At 38.2% G+C, this 27181-nt stretch overlaps 3 protein-coding genes across 14 annotated transcripts in view; 1 reads left to right on the top strand and 2 right to left on the bottom strand.

Moving 5' to 3' along the window:
- Positions 1-15682, bottom strand: part of NARF (nuclear prelamin A recognition factor) — a 28917-nt gene extending 13235 nt beyond the window's left edge. The window contains exons 1-7 of one of the 3 annotated variants that reach the window (XM_087887243.1): positions 15156-15682; positions 12984-13031; positions 10023-10156; positions 6841-6921; positions 5315-5458; positions 3916-4048; positions 860-994 (exon numbers count right to left, since the gene is read on the bottom strand). In XM_087887243.1, the coding sequence (XP_087743369.1) occupies positions 860-994; positions 3916-4048; positions 5315-5458; positions 6841-6921; positions 10023-10049 (520 nt within the window). In that variant the 5' untranslated portion in view covers positions 10050-10156; positions 12984-13031; positions 15156-15682. Of the gene's footprint in view, positions 1-859; positions 995-3915; positions 4049-5314; positions 5459-6840; positions 6922-10022; positions 10157-11572; positions 12390-12983; positions 13032-15155 lie in introns of those variants that run through there. The other 2 variants (XM_087887244.1, XM_087887245.1) reach the window with 2 other exon arrangements.
- The window catches only part of HEXD (hexosaminidase D), a 28634-nt gene continuing 17114 nt past the window's right edge, over positions 15662-27181 (bottom strand). For 7 of the 10 annotated variants that reach the window (XM_087887238.1, XM_087887239.1, XM_087887242.1 and 4 more), the window contains one exon: positions 24705-26671. In XM_087887238.1, the coding sequence (XP_087743364.1) occupies positions 26503-26671 (169 nt within the window). In that variant the 3' untranslated portion in view covers positions 24705-26502. Of the gene's footprint in view, positions 16123-16836; positions 17023-21122; positions 23468-24704; positions 26672-27181 lie in introns of those variants that run through there. The other 3 variants (XR_015732492.1, XR_015732494.1, XR_015732493.1) reach the window with 3 other exon arrangements.
- CYBC1 (cytochrome b-245 chaperone 1) lies at positions 16033-26435 on the top strand. Its single transcript, XM_087887247.1, has 7 exons — positions 16033-16321; positions 16865-16999; positions 17850-17891; positions 18557-18630; positions 19154-19250; positions 22197-22341; positions 23398-26435. The coding sequence occupies exons 2-7, from the start codon at positions 16915-16917 to the stop codon at positions 23522-23524; spliced, it is 570 nt and encodes a 189-aa protein (XP_087743373.1). The 5' UTR covers positions 16033-16321; positions 16865-16914; the 3' UTR covers positions 23525-26435.

Here is a 27181-nt window from a genome sequence, read left to right as displayed (position 1 = left end):
TATTGCCATATATATCTCATAAAATTGTTTGGCCCTCTTTGATCATTTTTGTCCATTCTGTCTTGGCTCAAAATTTACCTAGAATTTACGGTAGCTTGAAGGGATATAATATATGTTTTAAAGTCCGTCCTTCCTTCCTTCCTTCCTTCCTTCCTTCCTCCCTCCCTCCCCTTCCTCTTACTGCTTATGATATCCAAAGACACATTCCTGAAAATTAGTATATAGTAGTTCGTCTACATTTGGTTTCTGTCTACCTGCTAAAATATTTCTGTATTGTTATTCTAGATAACAATTCTGTATTCTATTCTGTACTGTTCTATTTTTTGTTTGAATTGCTTTGGCAACATCAGTGATCTTAGACACAAATGTAATGCAAAGGACTGAAAAACAATGCTTTTTTTTTTTAAAAAAAAAAGGGAAGAAAACCATAGGGAAGTGGCAGGAAATCAGCCTACTTTTGTAACCACATTCATTAAATGCTCCATTACAAGAAAGCTAGGGAATGTTGACGTGCTATAAACAATATTATAGTAGCATGAAAGAGTAACATTACGGAGAGAAAAGAATGGGAAAAAATGAACCAAACAGGATGTCCCCTCTGTCAGAATTTGCTATTACTATTTGCTACCAGCTGACAAGCACTATTACAGAACTGAAACTGATACCAATCTTCCTAATGGAAAAACAGAAGTTTCTTTGTTGCTATGTTTTTAAAATAGAAATTAATTTCCCAATACATAGATGCAACACTAAAGCAATTGAGAGAATCACACTTCAGGAAATCCACTGTCTCCATCATTATTGAATGAACTCATCTCCCATTACAGCAAAGATTGCTGTCTGGATTTAGATTTCTCACCTGGACAGGCAGAAGAAAACATTGGCAAAACGTGTTGTTCCTGATTCTGTTGGCGGTACCGTTGCACAAATTCCTTCTGGCTCTCCAGAAGACTGAAATCAGCAGCTATTGTGGTGTCAAAGACATAATGCACTCCTAGAGAACAGATCAATTACAGAACTGAATTATTTTTTTTTTCTCTAGGCAATGCTGGTTTTTGACATGTGTCCTCTGCATTTTACGTGGAACCTTTATTTTCACATGGAAAAGATTTAAATGGAACCTCTCCATCCACCCATCCAAGAAGCAGCCTAAAAGATAATCTTTAAGTCTACAGAATATGTTAACAGACCTTCCTTCCCACTGAGAAATTTGATCAAACCTTTAAATACGTTGTTCCTGTAGCCTATCCCACTTCCTGCTGTTCTACTCTCCTTCCTACCATTCATTCCAGGGGTGGGTTCTACTTACCTTTACTACCGGTTCACAGCGGGGTCGCGCACGTGCGCTTGCTTTGCTCACGTGCATGTGCGCTCTTGTGCGCAAGCGCAGAAGCTCTCTGTGCAAGCGCACATGAGTTTCAATGACGTCGGGGTCAGTGGGCGGAGCCTCCCATTGGTTTTACTACCGGTTCTATAGAACCGGTGTGAACTGGGGGCAACCCACCACTGATTCATTCCCTATGTGGATTCTTCATCATTCATTAGGGCAATGGAGGATGAAAAAGACTCAAAGACGGAGAATATACATAGTCATGAGATCAACTTTCAGAAGTAAAGGGCATGGGCAACTATTGTGGAGGACCACAAATAAAGCATTTTTCTAAAGAGATGCTATGCTCTGAAAGACAAAACTGCAGGAAACATTCCGAAGCTGCTCTAAGACAAAGTATACACCATATATTATTCCTTTCATGCCTAGTATTATGTTTTGCCTGACAGCAGCTCTTGAGCAAAAGTTTCCAATTATCTCCCAATATCCTTTTAAATGGAGATGTGCTTGTTGCTGTGTTGTATTCTTCTCAGTTTAAATTCTGAAATCATGTTGTATGGGAAGCTGATGCCCATTTTTGGATGCTGAAAACCCAGGTCAAGTCTGTATGACTTTTAGTCATCTGCAGCTAGGGCAGGGAATTTGGGATCTTGTAAGTTCACTGGCAAGATTTTTTTTTTTAAATAGTGATTCATCCACTGGGTAAAATATAAAAAGAACACAAGCTTTCAACACATCTTCAGTTTCATAACAATTTCCTCTTTTCCTGTGCCACAGCTTTCTAGGATACCAACTTATAGCTGAATATTTGTTTGTTTGTTTGTTTGTTTATTATTTATTTATTTATTTATTTATTTATTTATTTATTTATTTATTTATCAGATTTATATGCCGCCCTATCTCCAGCTGGACTCAGGGCGGCTCACAACAGTAAAAAATATCTAATGAAAAAGTTAAAAAGAAATTAAATCCAAATCTCATAATTTAACAGTTAAAAGTGCAATTAAGACTAAAAAGTTAAAAATTAAAAGCCCATCAGTCCAGGCCAGCCAAACGAAACAGCCAGGTTTTTAGGTTTGGACAGAAAGAGCGGAGGTCGGGGGCCACCCGGAGCTCCAGGGGCAGTTGATTCCAAAGGGTAGGTGCGCCCACAGAGAAAGCTCTCCCCCTGGGGGTTGCCAGCCAACACTGAATGGCCGACGGCACCCTGAGGAGGCCCGCTCTGCGGGAATGCACCGGGCGATGGGCAGCTGTTGCTGGCTGCAGATGGCTCCCCAAATATCCCGGGCCTAAACCATATAGGGCCTTATAGGTAATCACCAGCACCTTGACTCTCACTCGGAGGGCAACCGGCAACCAATGCAAGTCGCGTAGGAGAGATGTAACATGGGAGTATTGAGATACTCCCATCACAACCTGCGCGGCCGCATTCTGCACCAGCTGAAGCCTCCGAGTGGTCTTCAAGGGCAGCCCCATGTAGAGGGCATTGCAGTAGTCAATGCGGGAGGTGACAAGCGCATGAGTAACCGTGCGTAGGGCATCTAGGTCCAAATAGTGGCGCAACTGGCGCACCAGGCCAGTTTGGCAAATTAACGGTAGCTTTTGCCTCTTTTCCTTCAAGCAGTATACTAAATATTTTTTAAAGCTGAGGAGACTATTGATTTATGTAAAAGAATGTCTGTGTATGACATCAGGATCACTTTTGTTCTTGCATTCGAATGATGTCCCCTTCCATACTGAATAGAACAAGAGTGTCAAACTCGCAGTCTGTGGGCTGGATGCGTCACGTCCTGGCCACGCCCACCCCCAGTTTAGCTAAAGGGGGGGGGGAAAGTTGCGATAGGTCATGTGACAACAACATGATGCCCAGTGGTGGGTTTCTACCGGTTCTACCTAGTTTGGGTGAACCAGTAGCGGCAGCGGTGGGTAACTCCGCCCACCTGCCCGGACGTCATCATGGACACTCTGCACATGCTCATGCGCTCACATTTGTAAACCAGTAGCAAAGGTAAGTGAAACCCACTACTGGTGATGCCGCAAGTTTGACACCCCTGGAATATAGGTTGTAACTATATCATCTCTCCCCAGACAAATGCAGTGGGCAAGGTCTATACAATCAAGGTGGAAGCATCTCTTCCCAGGTGTCAGCCCAAATGCCTAGAACTTTGGATAAAGACGGCAAGTAGATACAATCCTGTTTTTTTCCTTTAATCCTCTCCATGGCAGTTGACTATCTCCAGGGATATGCAATTCTTGGAAAGATTTAAAACTCTATACTAGACATTTTTATTCTGTGCAAACTTTTAGATGCCTTGATTATGAACAAAAACACACTGAAAAGATTTGTATGTGTTCTTGCCTTGTCTCTACTGCCTTAACTACCTAATTATATCCCCATTTATAACATTTGTGGTCATATCCATAAACAGCTCACTTATCTTAACCATTTTGCAATCCTTGCCTGTACTCTGACACACATGCTATAAAAAACGTCTAAGGAAGCAACAATGTTTTTTTTAAGAAACAACCGTTTTTAATGCTGTCTTCAGCTTTCCTTTCTTTTTTCATCTAATAGAAAAACTTACCAAGACTTTTGAGGAAGCCACAAAGCCTCCTAGCTGCTTCTGTTACTGAGAGATTGAATTTAGCAGCAAAATAAGGCAAGGACTGAGGACATATAGACACTGCCAATACTTTGTGTTTTGAGGTATCACACTTCTGGAAAGCAAAATAAAACACACGGGTGTGTTAAGTGCAAACATTTAGAGTGTAGCTTATACAAGACACGGCTTTCTTACATCAGGCAATGTTGCTTCATACAGAAATTAATTTGGTTTTTTTTACATCTGGTGCCAATTCTTACTAAAGCAATTAAACCTCTGAGTTAGAATGAGACAAAAACAAAACATCCCCATAATAATAAATAGCCAAATCAGGACAATATAATATATAAGAAAAATAATAATAGAAAACAAATAAAATCCCAGCACTGGAAGGTGTGCGTAATAAAATATTCAGAAGATACATTCACAATTAAAAACCTGCTCACAAATTCACATTTAAAGAGAGGAAACTATACCAAAGAGAGCAGAAAAAAATGTGATGGGGAATCAAAAAGTAAAGTGAGAATAGTTTTTTTCCCCCTTCAATCTTAAATAAACAATAATTTAACAAGATTAATCAAATGAGCTTTCTGAATAGAGGTAGGGCCAAAGAAAAAATATATCCAATGTAGGGGGAGGAAAGGATTTTTTTTGGATTAGAAAAGGAAAGAGGGAGTAGGAGGTAGATTAATAGAAGTACGTAAGCCTGGGTGTGCTGAATGAAAGAAGGTAGGGCAGAGTAAACAAATGAAAGCATTTGATTGGGTAAGGCCCTCCACATTGCATGCAGGAAGAAAAAAGGATGCAGGGTAAAGGCTAAAAAGGAAAGCAAACTGTTGTGCAGTAACAAGCAGAAAGAGAGGAAAAGATTTCAAATGAGATCAATTGTTCGTCTGTCCAATAACACAGAAAGAAATAAGAGAAGCAGAATTTTGGCATTGAAATAAAAAGATAGACTTTAGAATTATTCAAAATTTGATGCCAGAAGATTTAGTGATAAACTGGATGGATGGTATTAAAAAAAAGAAGGGAATTTTAAAAATACCATCCAAATCGTATGCCTGGGAAAACGATGATTGTCATTAGCAACATTGTTCTTTTTAGCACTAAGAAGTCACTAATTAGAAGCAATGGATTTGAAGAGTTTTGAATATAAGGAGTAACAGATGTTTGGCTATAATATGAGTATGGAAAGAAGTACCAAAAAATTGAGAACAGCTTTTAAGGAAAGATCTCGGAGAATAAAATCTAAAAGTAGGAAACAGAAGGCAAAGTAAAGAAAACAAGAAGTTGGATGTACCACTCACTATGTTTTAGAGTGACATGTTAGGGCAGAAAACTTCCTGGGCATGTATAAGCATATAAACATCATCCCCTTTACCTTATTAAGGTTCAGTACACGGAAGAACTCATTTGGATTCTGCTGGTAAACTTTGACTGCTTCTTCTGCTGTAATGCAACTGTCACAAGCTAGGCAGTCACTAAGGAATATTTTAGCATTAGCCAACTTATGGAATTCACTTTTCTGGAAATGAATAAATTTTTAAAAAAATCCATCAAGAAAATGTAACGATGAAATAAAAAAAGAAAATAGTGCAGTTATTCTTGAAATAAGAAGTAATGCACAATTAAGTACCACACAATAGGTAAGTGCTCTGTCTGTAACACTTGAATTATGGGGAAGCAGGTACAGCCCTTAATTAAAACTGTAGGTTCTCTAATTTTACTCCCTCCACTTTAATCAAATTTAGGTTCCCCTCAGCTTTTGGAAAAAAACTGACTGGTTGAGTGAAAAGCAAAGTGGAAAGTTTTCATCCTAGTTTCACCTCTATAATTTGAATGCTATTATTCAGATGAAGGCTAAGATCATATCTTAGTAAGGTTAGTTTCTTTTTTGAAATAATCCTCTTTCTTTACTGCATAATCAATGTCTGTTTTGAATAAAATCCTAGCAACGTTTCTCTAATGACAATTTGAAAGATTCTCTTCCCCCAATCCTTGAATGGTTAGAAACCTTAAATTCATTTATTCAGTTCAGTTCAGTTCAGTTCAATTCAATCAATTCATACTCCACTGGTATGCAATTGGCTATCTCTGTTACCAATCCCTATCCTGTCTCTATGGCTTTTGTTCCCACAGGACTTCCTTCCAAAGCTGCCAAGTTACACATGTTGAAGCTGACCTTGGAAAAGACCACTTTAACCCTGATACAGCAAAGGAGGATTTAACATTATCTCACACTAGGCTAAGGAGAAGATCAAGGCCACATGCCCGAGCAAAGGGAGGCAAAAACTGTAGTTGGCATAAATTTGGGGCACTGCGAGAGGCAAGTGGGCAAAGGCAGCAAGAAAACATTTACTTAGGCCACCTGGTCACATATTTCTCCACAACAGCAAATAGTTCTGTGAATGATATTTAGATTATGAAGGATCTTAACAGTGAGCTGAGACTAATTCCTGTGACTTTAAAGATTCATTTACATTGAGAATTAAGTGAAGTAATTAAGAAAGATTATTTGTACTGCATTAAATATTACCATTGGATTCTGGGTATGCTTTTTTCCAAAGAGCTTCCTTTAAATGCAGAATAATTTCATTAATCTTTAGCAAGCCATTAGAGTGAAATGTATGATTAGGAAAATCAGGATCGTAGCATGGTGGGAATTCTTCAGAATTATAATCTTTTCAATAGTCTGGCATTCAGAAATCTAACTGCTGCACTAGAATTTATTAAACTGCTGGCAGCATGCTGGCTGCAAATCACAAGAATATGTTGCAACTAAATGCTGAAATTAATGGAGAAAGGGGGTTATCTTCATTTCAGCCACCTTCAGAAATGCCTAGTCAGGATTAATTTAAACTGTCTGGGGAGCAATGCAATTCAGAGATTCATCTAAAATGGATTTACCTCTTTGTTTTCATCGTTTGAATTGAGAACATCAACTGTTGCATTTTGTGGATCATCATTCTTCTGTTTTTTACTACATTCCTGAAACATAGCATAAAACATCACTTGTTCAGAAGCAACACAATCACTGATCAAACCCACCTGAGGTAGAATAAAAGAGGATGGAAAAAAATGTCCATGGGATCACCCAATGGGAACTGTATATATCTAGCAAAACTTAACCAAACAACATATGTGGCTAATAATTTATATAATACTACTGATAAGGCAAAGTGCACTTAAGGCAAAGATACCATCAATTTGAACTTGAATTCTGGTACATACGCAGATGCAACCTTGCACTTTTCCTGGCAATATCATGGGTTATTGCTGCCTTCTTCTGGAATGTTTTCTACAGGTCTGGAATTTAATAGAAGTCTCTCGTCTAAGTACTAACCAGACTTGACCATACTTAGCTTCAGAGCAATCCACTGGAATAAAATAAAGGACTTGCTGCCATCTCAAAAGGGATAACAGAAAGAAAAAAATAAAAGGGAAAAAATCCAGATGATAGGAAATAGACTAAATATTTTTCTGTCTCCAATGGCAGTAAACATGAAAACTGAGGTCTAGATCCAGTAACTCCAATGTACAAGATTGCCAGTTAACAGCCACTATAATAAAACTCCTAAGATCTTTGGGAGGTGGACAACTTGCTGATTTCAAACATGAAACTCCTTAGTTCCTGCCTTTGCCAAATCATTAATTAGCTCTCAGGACTGTCACAAAGGTAAAATTTAAAAAACATACAGTACATGTCAAAAATGATGATTATTCTTGAAGTATAAATTATGTCCCGAAATCTAAACAATTAAATAACTCGTTACAAAACCACAACAACAACAAAGGACCAGCATAATTAAAAAGGAGCACAGATATATTTGTTCTGAAACCTCTACAAAAACTGCATGTATAATATATCCACCAAAAGGGACGCGGTGGCTCAGTGGCTAAGATGCTGAGCTTGTCAATCGAAAGGTTGGCAGTTCAGCGGTTTGAATCCCTAGTGCTGCTTAACGGGGTGAGCTCCTGTTACTTGTCCCAGCTTCTGCCAACCTAGCAGTTTGAAAGCACTTAAAAAATGCAAGTAGAAAAATAGGGACCACCTTTGGTGGGAAGGTAACAGTGTTCCGTGTGCCTTTGACATTTAGTCATGACCACAGAGACATCTTTGGACAGCGCTGGCTCTTCGGCTTTGAAACGGAGATGAGCACCACCCCCTAGAGTCGGGAATGACTAGCACGTATGTGTGAGGGGAATCTTTACCTTTACCTAATATATCCACCACATAAAACAGTTGCCTAAAGTAGTTAAAGTCAATGAACTTTGGCAACCTCCGTTTTCTGCAAGAAGTAGAATAAAAATGTGTACCTCCTGGAATAAGGTCATATTGTCAGTATTTTGTTTTAATTACTACTCGCCTCCATTATTTTTCTGAATAATCCCTCACTCTAGTCAAATTAAATTTAGAGCAAATAACAATACTGAGTACAACAGAAGTCTGAAAAAGAAAGGAAATCAAGCACTTGATATGCACCTCCTGTTGCTCTTGGTTCTAGTTCGATTAATGTACATATAGTTCTTTAAAAAACATGTCAGTTACTGGAATGTATCATCCTTCTGTATTTTAATATATTAAATTTATATTAACATTATGGATTTATAATATTAATTGAACTGAAAATCTACATTTGATGCAGCACTAATTCTTTTTAAGGAAAGGAACAAAAACAGTCTGTGTGCTAGTTGTTTTCTACGGTATTTTTAATGATACAGAAACCAACTTTCAAATTTGATCAGTTGGTTAATGTAACTTTTCCACTTTCATCCTGATAAATAAAACGTAGTACACATTAACTATTTCTAATAATATGTCCCACTCACATAAGGCAAAAAGAGGTTTAAGAAAGGCAGGGGGAAAAGAAGGGATTTTCTTAACAATCTGGACAAAATGATAAGACCCCATCCACACAAGTGGTGAGACTGAAGGAACAGCATTTGTGATAAGCTATTTAGCTTAGTTAGAACTACCCTGTTTCCCCCAAAATAAGGCCCTGTCTTATATTTTTTTGAACCCTGAAATAAGCGCTTGGCCTTATTGCTATGCGCTCAAAAATCCAATTGGGCTTATTATCAGGGGATGTCTTATTTTGGGGAAAACAGGGTACAAAAAGCAAGGTCAGCATACAATATACACATAGAATCTGAGCTTGTCCCCCCCCCCCCACTCAATAAGAAAAAACTCTCCAAATTTCTCCAAATAGTATTAACTATTAACTATATGGTCCTAACATCAAAAAGGACCGTGTACTGTTCTGGTCAATTACAATACTAAACATTATAGAAATGAAGAAGTTAACTCATGAAATTCATGGAAATTCTCAGATTAAACAGCTAAAGCATTGATGCTATTTATTTCTTATTTACAGTGTATGCAGAAACCATAAATATACAGCAACTTCTCCTAAGCTGTTATCTCCCAAATCTTTCTATAATTTCCAGCCAGTATGACTATACCAGCCGAAAACTATGTAAGTTGAAGTCTAAGATTCTTGGAAGGTGCAGCATAGGGAAGACAACTGAACAGAGTAGAAATGCAATCTATTTTTTATCATTTCATGCTATAAATGCACATTTATACCTTTGCACCACTTTGAACACCATAGTAATGATCAGTAAAAGATTCCATAAGTGTGTTGGTTTAAAATTATTCTCATCCCAGCCATCAATTATATTCTTTTCTCCAATTCATAAGCTAAGTTTTGGAGATTAAAAGCAAGTATTTTCTGTCCAGATAGGTTACTTTTAATTATCAGAACCCACTTCTTTCTGGATAGGAGGAACAACCACCACAAGAGCAGAAAGCTTCATGTTTATCTGTAAATATATTTTAGTAAATTCCATTGGACTTGTTTTCAAAAGGTACACAGGTTTGTTTGTTTGTTTATGTATGAATGTATTAGATTTACATTGTAGCATTCTTTCAGGAGCTCAAAAGAACATACTTAGTGTTCTCTCCTGTATTTTCCCCAGCATAACCACCTTGAGAAGGCTGAGAGAGAGAGAGCCTGGTGAAAGGTTTTTTGCCCAGTACCTGTGCATTGGGACTGTTGTACAATATAAATAATAAAAATAAGACTCACCTTTTTGGTGCAATTTTCACACTTCATTGGTAGGTCTGTCTTTGGTACTTTTTATTTTGGCAAAATTGGGTCTCTTTTGAGTGGCTGCCAGGTGTGCTCAGAAAAAGGAGCCAGTGTTCCTGCTTTCCACCTGTCTGGAATAATAAAAAACAGCAGAAAAGCTGTAGCAGATTCCCCTCATTATTATTCCAGTTTTTCAGCCCTATTCTGCACTTTCTTTTGAATGACGACTTTCTAGGGCCAATAAGGAACTCTGAAGGAGGGAACCACCTGACTGCTCAGCTGCCAGTCCCATTTCTGCTGAAAAGTGGAAGTTTTTAATCCTCTCACTTTGCAGAACTAACGAAAACAGCAATTGCCTTCTCAACTCTCGTGATGTGGAAAATCTGTCGAACAAAAATACTTTTTATTTCCTGTCAATGGTTAGCTCCAGGATACACAATTTTATTGCTCCGTATATGGAAGCATTTTGCTTCTTTGCTATAGGAACCCAAGCAAATGGTTGTTTTTACAGCCAGATGCATTTTTCAAGCTCAGAGAGGAGAGAGCAAAAGGCAAAAAGGGAGATTCCCCCCCCCATCTTTTATTTAATAGTATATATCATGAATAACCATGAGATGAAACATGAAGCTGTGTGCATGAATGTAAACTAAATCTATCAGGTTATTGTCATGCTTTACTCATAGTCCAGAAGGAGTTCAGCAAACCTTTCTTCTCAAGAATGGGAATGAATGTCTTTCAAATCTCGGATATGAAAACAGTATTGAACAAAGAAAATGCCCGCAAGTCATTCTTGAATGTGGCACAGCAGTGGGATTCTCCTCCAAGAGACCAAACCACAAGACTGTCAATTTCTTCTCAGCACTTTGTGAACATCGAGACAATTCTGCTACTCATGGAAGAAAAGTACTTCAAGATATCCCTAATGCTGGCCAACAGGTGCACAGGATAACTTCTCATCCCTGATGCCCTTAAGGCCCCAACATTTTTGTTTATGCTATGGGTGTGGGGCCTGTGCCCATACCATTCATGATGGTGGACCACAATCCTCAACAAACTTGCTTTCTGGATGGCCCTGAGAGAAGCCAGAATCTGACAACATCTGACCACAGGCGCTGCCACAACCACTTTACATCAAGTTACAGCTCCACCAAACATGCCCGATGACCTCTTTCATTTCAGAACGTTCAAGTTCTGAAGTCCAAACAGCACCACAACAGTAGTTACATGGAAGAGTCATTTGTGACCCCTCTCACAGTGCGCACAATCCTTACGAACTGACCAAGCAGGGATGCACAGAAGCAAATGCCCAGCATCCCTCTGAGGATTTAGGCACAGCATTTGCATTTATTGCAGGAGCAGAATAAACGGATTTATTATAGCAATGACCGGAGGACACCTGATTCCACAGAAGAGGATAGCTTTTGATCAATCCACCCCTTCCAATGGCAAATGCCACACGGGTGCGTAACAGCAGGGACTGTGCACAGGCACGACTCTTTCAGCTTGCACAGCTGACACGCTGACTATTGTGTCTCCAGTTCCCTTACCGAGAATGTGCAGAGGGGTTTCGCTCCGCTGGCTTAAAAGCATGGGTTGGTGGGTTCCTTCCGCCTGCCCTCCTCCTAAGGCCAAACACCAAGAAGAATAGTTGTCTTCTTCTGCGGTCTCTGTGAAGGGGCTTCCCTGCCGAAGCGTTGCTGGGTTGTTGTGTTTTTTTTTAGATTCCGTCCCTCTCTCTCTCTCTCTCTCTCTCTCTCTCTCTCTCTCCAGTTAACAGGGCCAACCCAAGCGGTGCATTTTATCTGGGAGACAGACGACACACACGACGCGCGCGGCAGGCGGGCAGGAGAAGCGGCGCTCTTGGCTGCCACAAACGCCACGCAACGAGGGAATCTCCTTTTGGGAGGGGTGGTGCCGCCGCTGCCGGTCGCTACTTCTCGCCCGCAAAGAGCAGAAGGCGATGCCCGTGCCCGCCGCAGGCGGAGGGGGGCGGGGAAGGGACATCCCCACATGCAGCCAAAGGGGAAAGAAACAAAAGCGGGCACGGTACCTTGCGGTGAATTCCCTTAAGTCACAAAGGGCATGCCTAGGAGGAGGACTGAGCGCGAGCCCCCAGCCGCGGACGGCTATGGCCAGCGGAGAAGGGGTGGGGGTGGTGGATCGGGGTCAGGAGGCGGAGGGCGTCCTGGAATGACCGTAAACGCGGTGCAAACCGCTCTTCTTTTTCCTCCTGATTTTGGGGTAGTCTCGCTGGTCTTCCCCCTTCCCCCGCCGCTCGCCGGCGTTCATTGTAGACCTGAGAGCTGTCACGTACTCTCGGGCACTGGCGTGGCTCAAGCGAGGATCAGCGCCCCCTTGCGTCAGAAAGGTGAAAATCGTCCCGCAATGATGATGATGATGATTTTTTTTTAAAAAAATATATAGAATAGAATAGAATTCTTTATTGGCCAAGTGTGATTGGACACAGAAGGAATTTGTCTTGGGGCATAACGCTCTCAGTGTACATAAAAGAAAAGATAACGTTCATCAAGAATCATAAGGTACAACACTTAATGATAGTCATAGGGAAACAGTCAATATAAATCTTAAGGATACCAGCAACAAGGTTACAGTCATACAGTCATAAGTGAGAGGAGATGGGTGATAGGAATGATGAGAAGATTATATATATACATACATACATACATGGAGCACCAGAAGCAGCTCTGGAAAAATACAGGTTCTCCCGAAGATTACATTTCCCCCAGCCCGTGAGGCGCCTAAAAGTGATCGAGTCTGATTTTTCCCTTCTGGCTTATTATTTCCAGGTTTTCCCCACCCCCCTTTTAGGGGTGTTTTTCCTGTGTCTTCTAACCAATCCTTCAATCTAATTTCCAAAGCTTTTTGTGTCCTTTGGATGTTGGAGGTGATGGGTACCCAAACCTTGTCCAGGATAAGGAATTGGACTAAGGGACTTACCAATCATTAAGCTTACAGTTTTCTTCCCTTTTCCTTTACTGAGTTTATCTGGAACAAACATTATAAAAAAATTTGTTTGGAGTTATGGGTGATTGGAATTTTGTTTATTTCCTCACGAGGTTAGCATTTCTGTACTGACTCATGTATATTTTACAACGTTCACACCTCTGAATTTGTACTTATTATTTCTGGTTTAGCAGCTCTATAAATCTAAATAATAATAACTATTAAAAATGTTGAAAAGAAATTCAAACTCCACAAATTGAACTGATAGAACATTCCTTATTTTTGCCTTTAGGATGTCTCAAAGTTAATTTGTTTGAGAATTTTAGATATATGAGCTTTTAAATGTAACCTTTGATCCATCATCATCTGCATATACTTTGAACTCACTATTTGTGTTATGATGTGTTACAATATAGTTTATGTTTCCATTGGGCAAATATAGCTAAGCAGTTGGACTGAGGTGTGCAAGATACTGAATCAGACCCAGGGGTGAAATTCAGAAGGTTCTGACAGGTTCTGGAGAACCGGTAGCGGAAATTTTGAGTAGTTCGGAGAACCGGCAAATACCACCTCTGGCTGGCCCTGGAGTGGGGTGGGAATGTAGATTTTGCAGTATCTTTCCCCTGGAGTGGGGTGGGAATGTAGATTTTGCAGTATCCTTCCCCTGGAGTGGGGTGGGAATGGAGATTTTGCAGTATCCTTCCCCTGCCACACCCACCAAGCCATGCCCACCAAGCTGCACCAAGCCACGCCCACAGAACCGGTAGTAAAAAAAATTTGGATTTCACCACTGATCGAGACCCTATTTAATGATTGTTTGTAGATTCTAAACAGAAACCACAGCTTTAAGGAAGTTTACAATTAAAAAATGTTTGCTGTCATGTATATGCTCCCCTAGAGAGCAAGCTTGCAATTTGTAGATTCTCCTGGACTCATGGCTACTGTTAAAAGAGCAGGTGAATGCTGTAGTTAGGAAGCCTTTTTTCAGCTCTAGCTGGTGTGTCAGTTGCAGTCTTGTCTGGAACAGGACATGTTGAGGGCAGTCACTCATGCCTTGCCATCTATTGACTAGATTACTGTCATTTGTTCTATGTGAGACAGACTTTGAATACCATCAAGAAATTTCAGTTGTACCACAATGCAGTGTCCATGTGTTCACTGATCAAGTCACAAAACTACCCTTTTACAAAGATGTTTCTGGAGCTTCACTGGCAACTGTGTTTCCAAGTGCAACATGCTGATTGCTGCCTATAAAGCCCTATATGGCTTGGACCTGGGAATCTAAGAGACCACCGTGTACAGATAGGCCCCACATCAGTGGTGGGTTGCCCCCAGTTCAGACTGGTTCTATAGAACCGGTAGTAAAACCGGTGGGAGACTCTGCCCATTGACCCTGACGTCATCAGAAGCAATCTGCGCATGCGCAAAGCTTCTGCACATGCACAGAAGCAAGACACGTGCACGAGCGAAGCAAGCACGCACACGCGATCCCGTTGCAAACCAGTAGAAAAGGTAAGTAGAACCCACCCCTGCCCCACATGAATGGTTAAAGGATACCTGCTAAAAGTTCCCATCTATCAAAAGGCAGTCAGGAGAGGGCTTGTTAGCAGGGATTTTCTCTGATGATTGCTGTCTTTTTGAACTATCTATTCCACAGGTATCAAATTCGCTGTGTCACGTTGCCGTCACGTGACGTTTCACAACTTTTTTCCCTTTGCAGAGCTGGGGTGGGTGTGGCCTACGCGTGATGCATCCAGCCCTTGGGCCACCAGTTTGACACCGCTGACTCTATTCCAGTGTTTCCCAAACTTGGCTATTTTAAGATGCATGGACTTCAATTCCCAGAATTCCCCAACCAGTATGCCTGGTTGAGGAATTCTGGGAGTTGAAGTCCATACATCTTCAAAGGGTCAAGTTTGGGAAACACTGCTCTATTCCATGAATCAAAGATTACCCCCATTCTTATGACCTTGAACAAGACCTGGCTTCTTTGAGTATTGATGGTGCATCACTGACACCAAATAGTTTTACTGTATACAGTATTGTATTCATTATTATTATGATTGCACTATTTTATTAGTAGTACTTGTACCATGTCTTAAAACTATCTGGTTTGAAGCAGTAAATAAACTACATCTATAAACAAATAAAGGTACCAATACTTACATCTGTCAGACTGAACATTTCATATATGTGATGTAATTAGGAACAAAGAGAGGGAACAAAGGGATAGAATTGTATAGATCAGTGGGAATGTTGAGGCTGGAATGGAATGAATGCTATACCTTTGGTCATAGTGTGCATGTTAATCTGTTAAAGAAATAGTTATTTTTTATAACTGTCAATATTCTACTTAATGTTATTTCATAGGTTTTACATGCTTCCATTAATGTCATTCCTATATAATCATTGCCCCAAATTTTTCACTCAAATTCAGAAATAATTATGGAATTCTTTCACTGCTCAGTTAAATTATTTTCTTTTTTGCCAACAGAGGACCTTTTTTAAATGAAGTCTGTTCCAGTAATAAAAGAATATTCTTGACTTTGCATTTTTAAAATATGGCATCTGGTCCATGTTTTTGTCTGCTGCTAATGATAAAACGTCTTGTCCAAAAGAAGTTTGCCTGAAAGGCAGCTGAAATGATTAGTCCAAACTGTCCGACAGGTGAAAACATTTGATAATACTTATCCAAATGTTTAATGCACTGCATAAAGTGAAAATCAGCCAAGCTACATTAATTTAACAATCCGCTGTAAATGCCTCCTAATTTATAGCAGATATGCCAAGAATTTATTTTACTAAACATTTACAAGGTTGCCCAATATATAGATTGTTCTACTCTCGGCGGCTTACAACACACACACACACACACAATAAATCAAAAAGAAAAAACCTCCCAAAGAATATTATTCAACAACAACCAAACAAAACATAAATACAAATTTTTAAATTATTAGTCCGCTTTGACAAAACCGCTCCACCGTGCGCTCTTCGCTCGTTTGCCTAACGTGGGAAGAAGACTCGAAGCCGTGTAGGAAACTAGGCAGCAAGGTTCACGCTTGCTTCAAAGGGTTCCCTGTGTTTTCTCGACGCTCTTCGTTTTTTATGAACTTCCATTCCTGAGCCTCGCCTTGAGGAAAAATAAATCAGAAAAGGAAGTGAGCGTTGTGCGCAACTCTAGACTGCATGCTTCTATTGAACGTGAGGCGCGGTCTACTTTTCAAAGCTCGCTGCCCATTTGAGTATTGCGAGCTATCTTAGTTCTATGGTTTTTCGGCATCGCGTTGATTGCACGAAAGACTTTGGGAAAGCGCCGGGCGGTCACTTAGGTGAGCTTGGCGGGGATGCGGCTCCCGCGGGACGGAGACACACCTGACGCCGCACAATTCTCTGGAGGATCGGGAGGACCAAGAAAGGGAAGCTCCCGGGACTAAACTAAGGGGCTAGCACGTGTCCGGAAGAGTAACGTCTGAAGGGCTCTAGAGAGAGTGAGAGAAGTGCGGTGGACCGTTTCGGCTATTCAGGATTGTACTACTTAGAATGGATTGCTGGCGGTGCAGGGAAGGGAGAAGGGAGGAAGTAAACCATTCGACCTTACTTCCCGTTTGCTAATTGCACCCTTAAATATTAAAATATATTTTATTATATTAAATATTAAAATAATATAACGAAGTTTATCCATTTGCTGTTGGTTTGGAGAGTGGAAAACGAGAGCTTTGGTGTTGTTCATATTGGGGGGAGGGAATGCATTTGGTTCGGATAGCGGAAAATGCTGGAAAGGTGGACAATTGTATGGGGGGACAGTTCCTGCCAAAGTGCAGTTTGCTTGAAAACAACAACTTACGTTGGTTTCCTGCCTTGTTGTTCTTTAGCTCTTTTGTGAGTGCTTTGTGGCACTGTAGCTTCCTATCCGCTGCCAAAGATGTATATGCAGGTCGAAAGTCATTCAAACACACACCTTCACTTGAAGAGATCCCCGGGCATCAGATCTTGGTCTATCCTTGTAGGTAAGCCTGTTTCTCCCAAATTTCTAAAATAAAACTCAAATGACATGTCCATTAAAAAAAAAAAGAGTGTCAATTTTGACAATTTTTTGCTGTCTCTTCAGGGCTGGAGATTGCAGCAAATATTGTATAAGAACAAGACTGCTTGTTCCCATATTCTAGGCAATGATTTGAATATATGGATGGATTTGAATATATGGATGGATTTTGCATGTTGATTGTAATCAGAATTTTGACTTTCAAGTCGTTGACCTGGGATGTATTTATTGAGAGTATCCCTCAGTTATTCTAATACAACTTCTACAGAATCATTCTATTATTGCAAACAGTTATCTGAGTTGATTCAGGAAGTCCTTACTGTATAATTCAACAAGATAATAGTTGGCACTATGCTATTTCTAACTGTCCTTTCATTACTATATGTTAATCCTTTGCAAAATCCTCTTAACTCAGCAGAGAAAATAGTGGGAGAATCAGGTCAGAGAGAATTTTAATGTCTTTTTCTTCTAGAACAGGTGTAATAAAGATTTCACTACTCTCTGAAATATTACAATGGATCAGATATATTATCAAATTGATGGAAGTGGGCAAATTCTGAAAGTGATGGTTATATTTTATGCTAACTAGCTCTAAAGTACCAGATACACAATTTCCAGGGTGTTTTTAAGATAAACAGACATTGTATTGAGTTCAAGAAAATAGCTAGAATCAGATTTTTTAAAAAGATTCTTTGGACGTTAATCTTTAAAAGGCCTCTAAGTGCAAACATTACCTTGTATTTTTATACAGTTTAATCAGATATTTAAATAGTAGAATTAAATTGCAAATTAATTCCCCTCTTTTTTCTCTATAGGGATATCCTCCATTGGCATAGCTGCTGCTTATTATAGTGAAGGTAAATTCACTAGAAAAGTTTAGTTATTTGTTAATATATTTTTTAAAAAAACATGCTCACATTTCTCTCTGCCATTCTTTAAATTCATTATGTTCTGATTTGTGCTGTGCCTTATCTAGTGGGCTCATCTGAACTCTATAGTGTATATATTTCCATTTTTCCTAGACACCTCACAAGGAAGAGAGGAAGTGTGAAAATATTAAAAAATGTTGATTCAATGAACAGCCCCCCCTTATGTAGAATGACTAATTTTCTAATAAAAATATAAGAGGCAAAATGGCCAATTTTTTGTTAGTACAGTAGCAAGTGTTGATGGTGTCTTGGCCTTCCTCTTCTCTCTTACATGGCAGCTCACAGTATTTGCTTCAATAGGCTCTGCACAAGTCTTCTTTTAGTTCTGTATATTGCCAGTTTTAAACATTATTACCAGTTGGAATGTATCAGTTTCTATCATTTTTGTATTAACATTTTGTGAGCTGCTGAAAGCATTTGTAATTAACACTAGCTGGCCTTAAATTAGCCTTTACTCCTATTCACTCTCCTTTTAGTTTTGATGTGATTGTTAATTTTTTTATCTTCAGTCGCATTTTAATGCCTACAAATAATTTAAACAAAGTGTAAATTAGAAATGTATTCATAATTTGAAATATTATTTTGTTATTCAGATACCCTGGGATGGAAACTCTTTTATCTTGTTGGCTGTCTCTTTGTAGCTGCACAAAACCTAGAGGAGTGGGAAGTAAGTACTGTAATGTCTTACAAAAAAAGTTAGTTTTATTGGCCAGATAATAAATTGAGGAAAGACAAAATATTCAATTATGGAATGTGTTGAATCCAGAATAGATTGTTCTCAAACTTGTCTGATCAAAAAACTACTTCTGGTTTGGAAATTTCAGTTGTTCTGGAAGTGATTCAACAAATTAGAAAGGTTTGTTTCAGAGTCAAAACAAGTAAGAAATAGCTCATTCCAAAATTGGAACAATCCAGTTTGTGATTCAGACTTTAATTTTTTTCTGAAACTAAGAGATAAAGAGTTTGATGGGAAATATGAAATTCTATAGATTTTACTTTTCAAGGAGAATCTGAGACTAAATTTATTTACATGGTCCAGAGGTTTGGAGTAATATTCATTGTATATTGACTCTTTTAATTATTGACATTGTTACAGAAAAGAATGTTTATACTTGTCTGACAACTATGATTCTTTTCTTCTCATCCAATAAATGGCTTCATAAGATGATTTATTTATTTATTTCACACAGGAAGCTATATTTGAGAAAGATGCAGGAAAGGTTTACTTAAAGTCATTCAGCCTTTACAAAAAGCTGTTGACCTTTTCAAGAGCTGGCCACGAACAAGGTAAAGCAACATGTGCATGCTGTACAGAAAGAAGTAAGATACTTACTTCACCCTGACATATGTAGTTTAGTTTATTGTCATTGCGCATGGTACAACAAAATTAAATGCCATCTTCAGTGTACATTATAACTATAAAAATAAAAACACATAAATCCTTTACATTCTTTATAATTGAAATTGAAAACCCAATATTGCACTATATTGTAGAATTCAGTATGGTTATTGCCCTGGGATAGAAGCTGTTTTTCAGCCTATTTGTCCTTGTTTTTATTATCCTGTACCGTCTGCCAGATGGTAATAGTTCCAAAAAAGGGTACCCAGGATGAGATGGATGTTTAAGAATGTTTTGAACTTTCTTAAGGCAGTGGGAGTATAAAGCTCTTCCAAAGAGGGGAGAGGGCAACCAATGATTCTCTGGGCAATGACCTTGACCCTCTGGAGTGCTGTCCTATCTGCCACTGTGCAATCGGCAAATCATACATAGATGCAGTAAGTTAAAATACTCTCTATGGTGCAGCGGTAGAAGGTCACCAGCAGTTTTTCATTCAGTTGTTGTTTCCTGAGTAGTCTCAGATAGTATAAACTGCTGGGCCCTTTTGACCAGTGCTGCAATGTGAGTGCCCCAGGTCAGTTCCTCTTTTATGATAACACCCAGAAACTTAAAACTGGCCACTTGCTCCACTTGGTCTCTATTGATAAGCAAGGGCTGGATTTCTGATCTATTCCTTCTATAGTCCACTATAAGCTCCTTGGTCTTATTTGTGTTAAGGACCAAGTTATTGTCTCCACACCATGAAAGCAACCATTCCACCTCAACTCAATAGGCAGACTCATCCTCCCCCCCGGAGATTTATTTATTTATTTATTTATTGGTTGGTTGGTTGGTTGGTTCGATTTATATGACGCCCTTCTCCGGAGACTCAGGGCGGCTTACAATGTGTTAAGCAATAGCCTTCATACTTTTGTATATACCTGCTTAGTAGGGCTTTCGGCCCCCCCAAGCGGTGTTCTTTTTTATACAAAGTCAGCTTATTTTCCCCACAATCTGGGTCCTCATTTTACCTACCTCAAAAGGATGGAAGGCTGAGTCAACCTTGAGCCTGGTGAGATTTGAACTTGCAGTAATTGCAGGCAGCTGATGCTACTTAACAGCACTTTTAGTCTGCTGCACCACCAAGGCTCTTTAACATCCATTCCCACCACTGTTGTATCATCTGCAAATTTAGTAACAGTATTACTAGCGGGCCTGGAAATGTAGTCATGCACATAAAGAGTATATGTTGTGATAACAGTATAGAGTAAGGGACTCAACATGCAACCCTGAGGTGTACCAGTGTTAAGAATAAGGGCTGAAGAGATACGATTACCTAATCTGACCCTCTGAGAGCAGCCAGACAGTGTACACATTGTAGTAAGGTATATTTAGCTGTGATCATAATGATTCTTTAACCTGCTTGCTTAGGCAGATTAAAGTTTTGCCTCTGCAAAAACCTGAAGAAAATGACAATTTCTTCAAAACTCTGCAGAGGCCAAATCCATGTTGCTACAAATTTCTGTTCAATGTTGTCTTTGGTTTTGAGAATAAATATTTTTGTTTTCATAATAACTAGTAGGTTGGTTGTTTCCAATGGTTGCTGAGACTACAGAGTTAGAGTTTTGCAACTTCTATTCATTTTGTCCTTACATGATGCGGCAGCACTTGGATCACCTTGGTTGACTTTGAAAAAAAACTTAGCAGAATTAGATCAAGTTAGTACTTCAAAGGGGATCCCTAGGAAACATTACAGTTATCAGCTACATGAGAATGTAAAAGAAACATCCTAGAAGGCACTATCCTTGTAAATACCCGTAGTTCAACTCTACTTGAAACCATTTTTATTTTATGCTGTAATTGCAAGAATACCAGAATGGTTGGACAATGAACAAGTAAACTTCTCCATTTTCCACCAAGAGTTTGCTTATAACGACTAAGACCATCTTTGCTTCATATTCCATTAATCTGCGCACAAGAAAGCAGTACAATTTTACGATGCAACAGTGTAGATTGATTTATCATAGGATTTTGAAGATATATATTTAATTCTTTAAAACACAGAATTCGCTGTGTAACAGTTGAAAGTGGACAACTCTTTCATACTGTTTGAAAAGTTGTCAGCAAATCCTCAAGTCTTAAATCTCTAAAAAAAGCCATACACTCATCTTTCCTAAAAAATAAGTATTAACATCAAAATGACATGTCTGTAAGCTAGTAATCATTTTGTTATGAAAGGGCAACTAAGAAGCTTGCTTTCGTTCATGTTGAAAATACCAAGGCACTTCCTGGTTGAAAGGATTAGCTGGTGACATCACTATTGACTGGGGAATGTCCAGATAGAAGTTCCTTTCATATCCCATTAATGTCACCAAAATGGTACCTATCTATCTACTTGCGATTGCATGTTTTTAACTGCTAGGTCAGTAGGAGCTGGAGTGAATGATGGGAGCTCATCCCTTCATACAGCAGCACTCTGGTGAACATGGGCTTGCTACCCTCCAATCCAGCATCCTAATCACATAGCCACCACACTCCTCACTACACAAACTAAATTTATGAGTAGCGTTTGATTCTTGGAGTCTGTTGTTGTTTTTTAAAAAAATTCACTACATGAATGATGAACTCCATTCTTGCCCTGAAATGTACAAATCATCATTCAAAAGTGCTGGGAGGAGAAACCTAAATTGCAGGAGAGAAAAAAGAGCTCATGCTAGTATTTTCTAAAGAAGAATTCATAAAGTCTCCTATCTAGGGTCGATGCTTGTTAGCTCTGTTGGCCCTAAAATTAATATGAGGCAGTTGAGGGCATGCAAGGAGATACAGGTAGTTTTTACTACTTTTTTGTGTGAATTGTACGTAGCATTGCTTGACATTATTTTACTAACAATTCAGTGTTTGCTCCTTGCAAATAGTGGTTGTTCCGTTGGATGAAATTCAGGCTGTGAATGTAGAAGAAGAGAAGGTTCGTTACTTTGGGAAGGGGTACGTAATTGTACTGCGATTTGGCACTGGATTTTCACACCCTCTAACACAGAATGCAGTGATGGGCTGCAGAAGGTATGTATGAACTTTCTCCTTTGTCATTATTTGGAGTATTTTAGGAGGTATCATTTAACCTGAGATTGGCGATCACATTTTCAACAACCCAATTGTCCTTTTGTTACTATTGTTCTTTTCAAATTCTTCGGTTGTGCATTAACTTACATTTTCCAGTTAAAGTTATAAAGTTATAGTAATAGCAATAGTACTTAGACTTATATTCCACTTCCCAGTGCTTTTCAGCTCCCTCTAAGCGGTTTCAGAGTCAGCCTATTGACCCAATCTGGGTCCTCATTTATGACCTCAGAAGGATGGAAGACTGAGTCAGCCTTGAGCAGGTCAGGATCAAACTCGTGAAACGAGCAGTGAATTAGCTTGCAGTACTGCATTCTAACCATTGTGCCACCACGTCTCATTTAAAGTTATGGCATTTTCATGACTGCAATCTATTCCAGAATGAATTTAAATGTATTTTAATTTGAAATTTTGAAGTGTAGATGTCAGAAATGTTAACCTTTCTCTTCTCCAATTAAAATGAGTTTAGGTTTTTAATTATATCTGTTATAGAACATATAGCTGATTTTTAAGGCCCTTTTTAAAAATGTTATATACATCTTCAGAAGAAATAAAGCTACACATTTATTGTAATGAAAGTGTTTTAACAATTTTTCCATACATTCTATGTATCTTGTTTCCTGTCAGTTAGCCATTAGATCAGTAGGTTAGCAGGAAAGGCATAGTGCTTCAGGTAAATTAATGTAATACTTCTTAATTATATATCACGAAGTGAATTGGCATTTGAAAACCCTTAAAATTAATTAATTTTGTTTAAATATTTTTTTATCAGACTGAAACTTAATTTAAGTTAACATTACAACCCTGTTATAAAAGTTAACATTAAAACCCTGTGATATTCTTTCAGACAGACATGGGAACAATAAAGGCCAGAGATTTTGCTATATGTTTTAGTAAACATTTTACCTTTACTAGATGGATGCAGTTTCATACTTTTGTGACCAGCTCAAGTAGGCATTGGATTCATTAAATCTTGCCTATTATTTTTTTCTTCCTCAGTGATGTTGAGGCTGTGGCCAACGTCATTGTTGGTTTCCTTGAACTGAACGAGTTACAGATTGATGAAGGCCTTGAAACGAGTAGTGGAACAGATGTTAGTGACGAAGATCAAGCAAAGGACAAATAGTTACATGAACTCTGATATGTGGAAACCAAACATTTTCTGAATGGTATAAAACTTGAATGTTACATTCTTAAGTTCTAGAAACAACTTTTTAATTGTTAACTTCCTGTGTATAATGTTAAGCATAGAGATTTGCAACAATCAGAAAGGAATTTAAAAGTCTTCCATATTTTCTAGAGCCTAGACCTATGGATCTTTTAACCGAAAGATTTTCAGATGGGGATACCATTTGGACATAATTTAGATGATTACCTAATTCCTGATAAGTCTTGAACCTATTTCTTTCCCCTTCTGCACTCCTTGTGATTATTTTAAATTTCAATAAAATCCTCCAGCGAGAGTATCATGAGGCCATAGACTTCGAATGTGGGGCGTGCTATTTCTCAACAACTGCACTTCTCTAGGAGGAGCAATGTAAAAGCTTTTGCTTCAGAGCAAACCAGTTTGGCACTACACCCAGATTCTGGGTTGTTTTTTTCCTAAACAAAAGGAAAAGAACATTCAGAAAGCAGGTACAACCCCAGAGAAGACCCACCTGCAAGTCATTACCAGTTGACAAGCCATAGACATGTTACATAGCGCAGAAACTCTTCTAATTGTCTTAGCAATTAAGATCTGTAATTACACATAGAATTTGTCCTGATCCCAGGTTGTTTTAAACAAAACTTGACTTCTGCTTGTAGTTAATTGGCAGGCTGTAAACTTGTGGTTACCAGTCTGTGATCAACGGTAGTTAAGTTCTCCCTATCTAAAAAAGGACATAAATGGGATTCCAATCAAGGGCTAGCTCTCTAATCACGGCCCACAGAGGTGATACGAGTCTGTAAGGGTAAACTATAATAAATAGTGACTATAATAAATTCTTAAAGGTAAAGAGCTGAAATTGATTGTTTTGAGTGCAGCTTTTCAAAAAGATGCATCTTTGGCTTGTTCCTTTGCGGTACATTACTGTTAGCTTTTCCACAGGAACCACATTTGATATTGCACCCTTAAAATTGATAAGCACAAAGAAAGTTTGTATGTGTGTGCACATGCTTGTGTGTTTGTTTTCAACTCATGATTCACATTATTATATCCATTTTTCTAATATTAGTTTGATGGCGATTATATTTTCTACTGGGCCAAGTACCAATAATGTCTTTGTTAAATTTACTGCAGTTCAAAGGAAACATCCAGTCTAATAGATAATTCAATGATGGATTTTTATTTTAAAAATGGGGAAAATAGTATATGTCAGATATTCCTGTTTAGAGGGTTTTTTTTTAAAAAAAAGAAAAAAAATATCAAAAAGGCTTATCCAGTATATTTTATTAAACTAAAAAGTCGTTAGGGTCATTGGTTTCCAGATATAAAAAGTAAATACCTCCCATTCTAGAAATTCTCAAAATATATTGATTGTCTTGACAATTATTACTTTAGTCATTTTCTAAGTGTCTTAGAGTAGAACCTTGTTGAACAATAATTGTCAAAAGGACATTTTTGTCAGATATGTCGGGTTTTTTGAAAAGTGTTAAGATGTTAATTGGAAAGTGGATGTGCTTTATAAAGTGGTTTTTCAGTTGTATAATTTAAAAATTATTGCACTGTTTCATACTCAGTATTAATATTTCTTGTCAGATATTCAAATACTATTGTAACATTTTAATGCTTCCTTTTTAAAACAACTTGCTTTTAAAAAAATAACAATGGTTTAAGAAAAGTTATAAACTCCATTCTATATTTGTTTCCTGGCAATAGGGCATTAGAAAGTAAAAGTTTTTTCTTGCATAATTAAGCAATAGAACTGTGTCTACAAATGTATGCATTTTTAAAAACTGGACAAAAATTCATTGAAATTGATACAGTAGAAGAAATATCCATCTAAATGAGATTATAATTAGAACATTAAAATAAATGATTCTATATCAAATTGAATTTAACAGAGATTTGTGTCTTTGAGATGGTCAGAGAACCTGAGCTGCATAAGGAAATTTAGGCACCTGTTCTGGTACATGGAATCTAATGCTCACTGCTCATCTCAGAACTCATTACAGATGGTTATTTGAGGTCAATATTAAGATATTCTATTGGAAGCAATCTGACAACTTCTTGGAAATGTGATTGGTATCTCTGACTAGGATAAGACAGGCACTCTTTTATATAATTCTGAAAAAAGTCTTAAGTTCAACATTTATTTATAAACATTTGGGTTGTAAACTAATCTTAGCCAGGCAGTTTGATTTATTGGAAAATACTATTTAATTAAAGTTCTTGCCTGGATGAACCTTAATATTTAAAATGGAAAGGTGCCTGTCTGAAGTTAAAAGTAGAGTCGCTTTTACAAAATTGCATATTTTTCATGTATTAAATATCTGGCAGAGGAACAGTTGGTGCTTTAATAGCTGAAATCACTATATGTTCAAATGCACAGCTTCAAGAAATTGTGTAACAAATGCAACATTACTTGTCAATGTATAAACAGACTTAGTTAAATGGAAGAGATTCTCTTGTGTGCTCTCTCTTTCTCACACATTACAATCTCGTGTAAAGTCCTCTGTTAATTTGTACAAGCCCATTTTTAAATTGTCTGTATGCTAATCCTCACTTTTTTATGAATTCCTTAAAATTTTTAGTTGCATGAAGATAGTCCGTTTGCTATATCCTGAATGTCCCACCACTGTTTAATTAGAAGTTCCTAAGTATTGTAGTACTTTGAGAAAAAAAACTTAACTTTTCTCACACTTCAGAGGAAATATTTTAAGCATACTAATAATATTTACTTAAAGTGTCTGCATGATTTTTAAAATTGGAAATTTTACAGTGTATACCTTTCCACCAAATATGTAGAAGCATGATAGAAAGAAGACTCATATCTCTTATAACCTCAGACTTTCATCATAATGCCAAGCATATTAAAATTCATCTGGACATACCCTATTATTTATTTGCTTGATTCTAGCTGAAAGTTGAGTTTCCAATTAGCAAAGTCATGTATCAAAATGCTAAGACAGTTCCTGTACTGCACAGTTCAGATCATCTACTGTTCCTTGAAGTCTTTGAAGGCTTGGTTGGACATTTTCTTCTATCCATTCTTCTATAGCAGTGCTGTAGAAAATCTTTTTCATGGCTGTTTGCAATTCTTCTGTTAGAACAGTCCATTTGGTCAGAAGCCTAAGCAAAAAAAGTGATGCCATATGTTGAATAAAATACTTACATACTACAAAGAAGATGCACATAGGAGAAGATGCAAGGGGAGTATGATGTGGCAGAAGTATTCATTCTCTAGTTGATAGTCAGCATTAAATAGGACATTAAAACATTACTTTCCCCATTACTTTTCAATTCAATGTGTTCCCTTCTTATTTAAGCTTCTTTCTTGTCAACTCTATTTCTTCAATTATGCAACCTTGTTCTCCTTTGTACTGTGCAAGATTTGCTGATCTCTATTTCTCTCTACCTGGCTCTAAAGAGCCTGTTGAGAGTTACTGCAGTCAATATAGATAATACTGCCTTGAGGGCCCAGCGATCTGATTAAATACAATCTATTTCATCATGTTTCCCATCTCTGAAGTTGCTCATGCTTCTAATTCTTGTATAATCCTATTTTCTCTCCTGTGTATTCAAGATTCTGAGATCTGAAGAGATTCTGCTTCTCAGCCTGTTTCTTTCTTCAGATCCTAT

Source organism: Pantherophis guttatus, chromosome 2, assembly GCF_059756535.1.
Source record: "Pantherophis guttatus breed Tessera chromosome 2, ASM5975653v1, whole genome shotgun sequence".
Classification (NCBI taxonomy): domain Eukaryota; kingdom Metazoa; phylum Chordata; class Lepidosauria; order Squamata; family Colubridae; genus Pantherophis; species Pantherophis guttatus.
The sequence above is the reverse complement of the archived record's forward strand: the minus strand, read 5'-3'. Positions and strand labels throughout refer to the sequence as shown.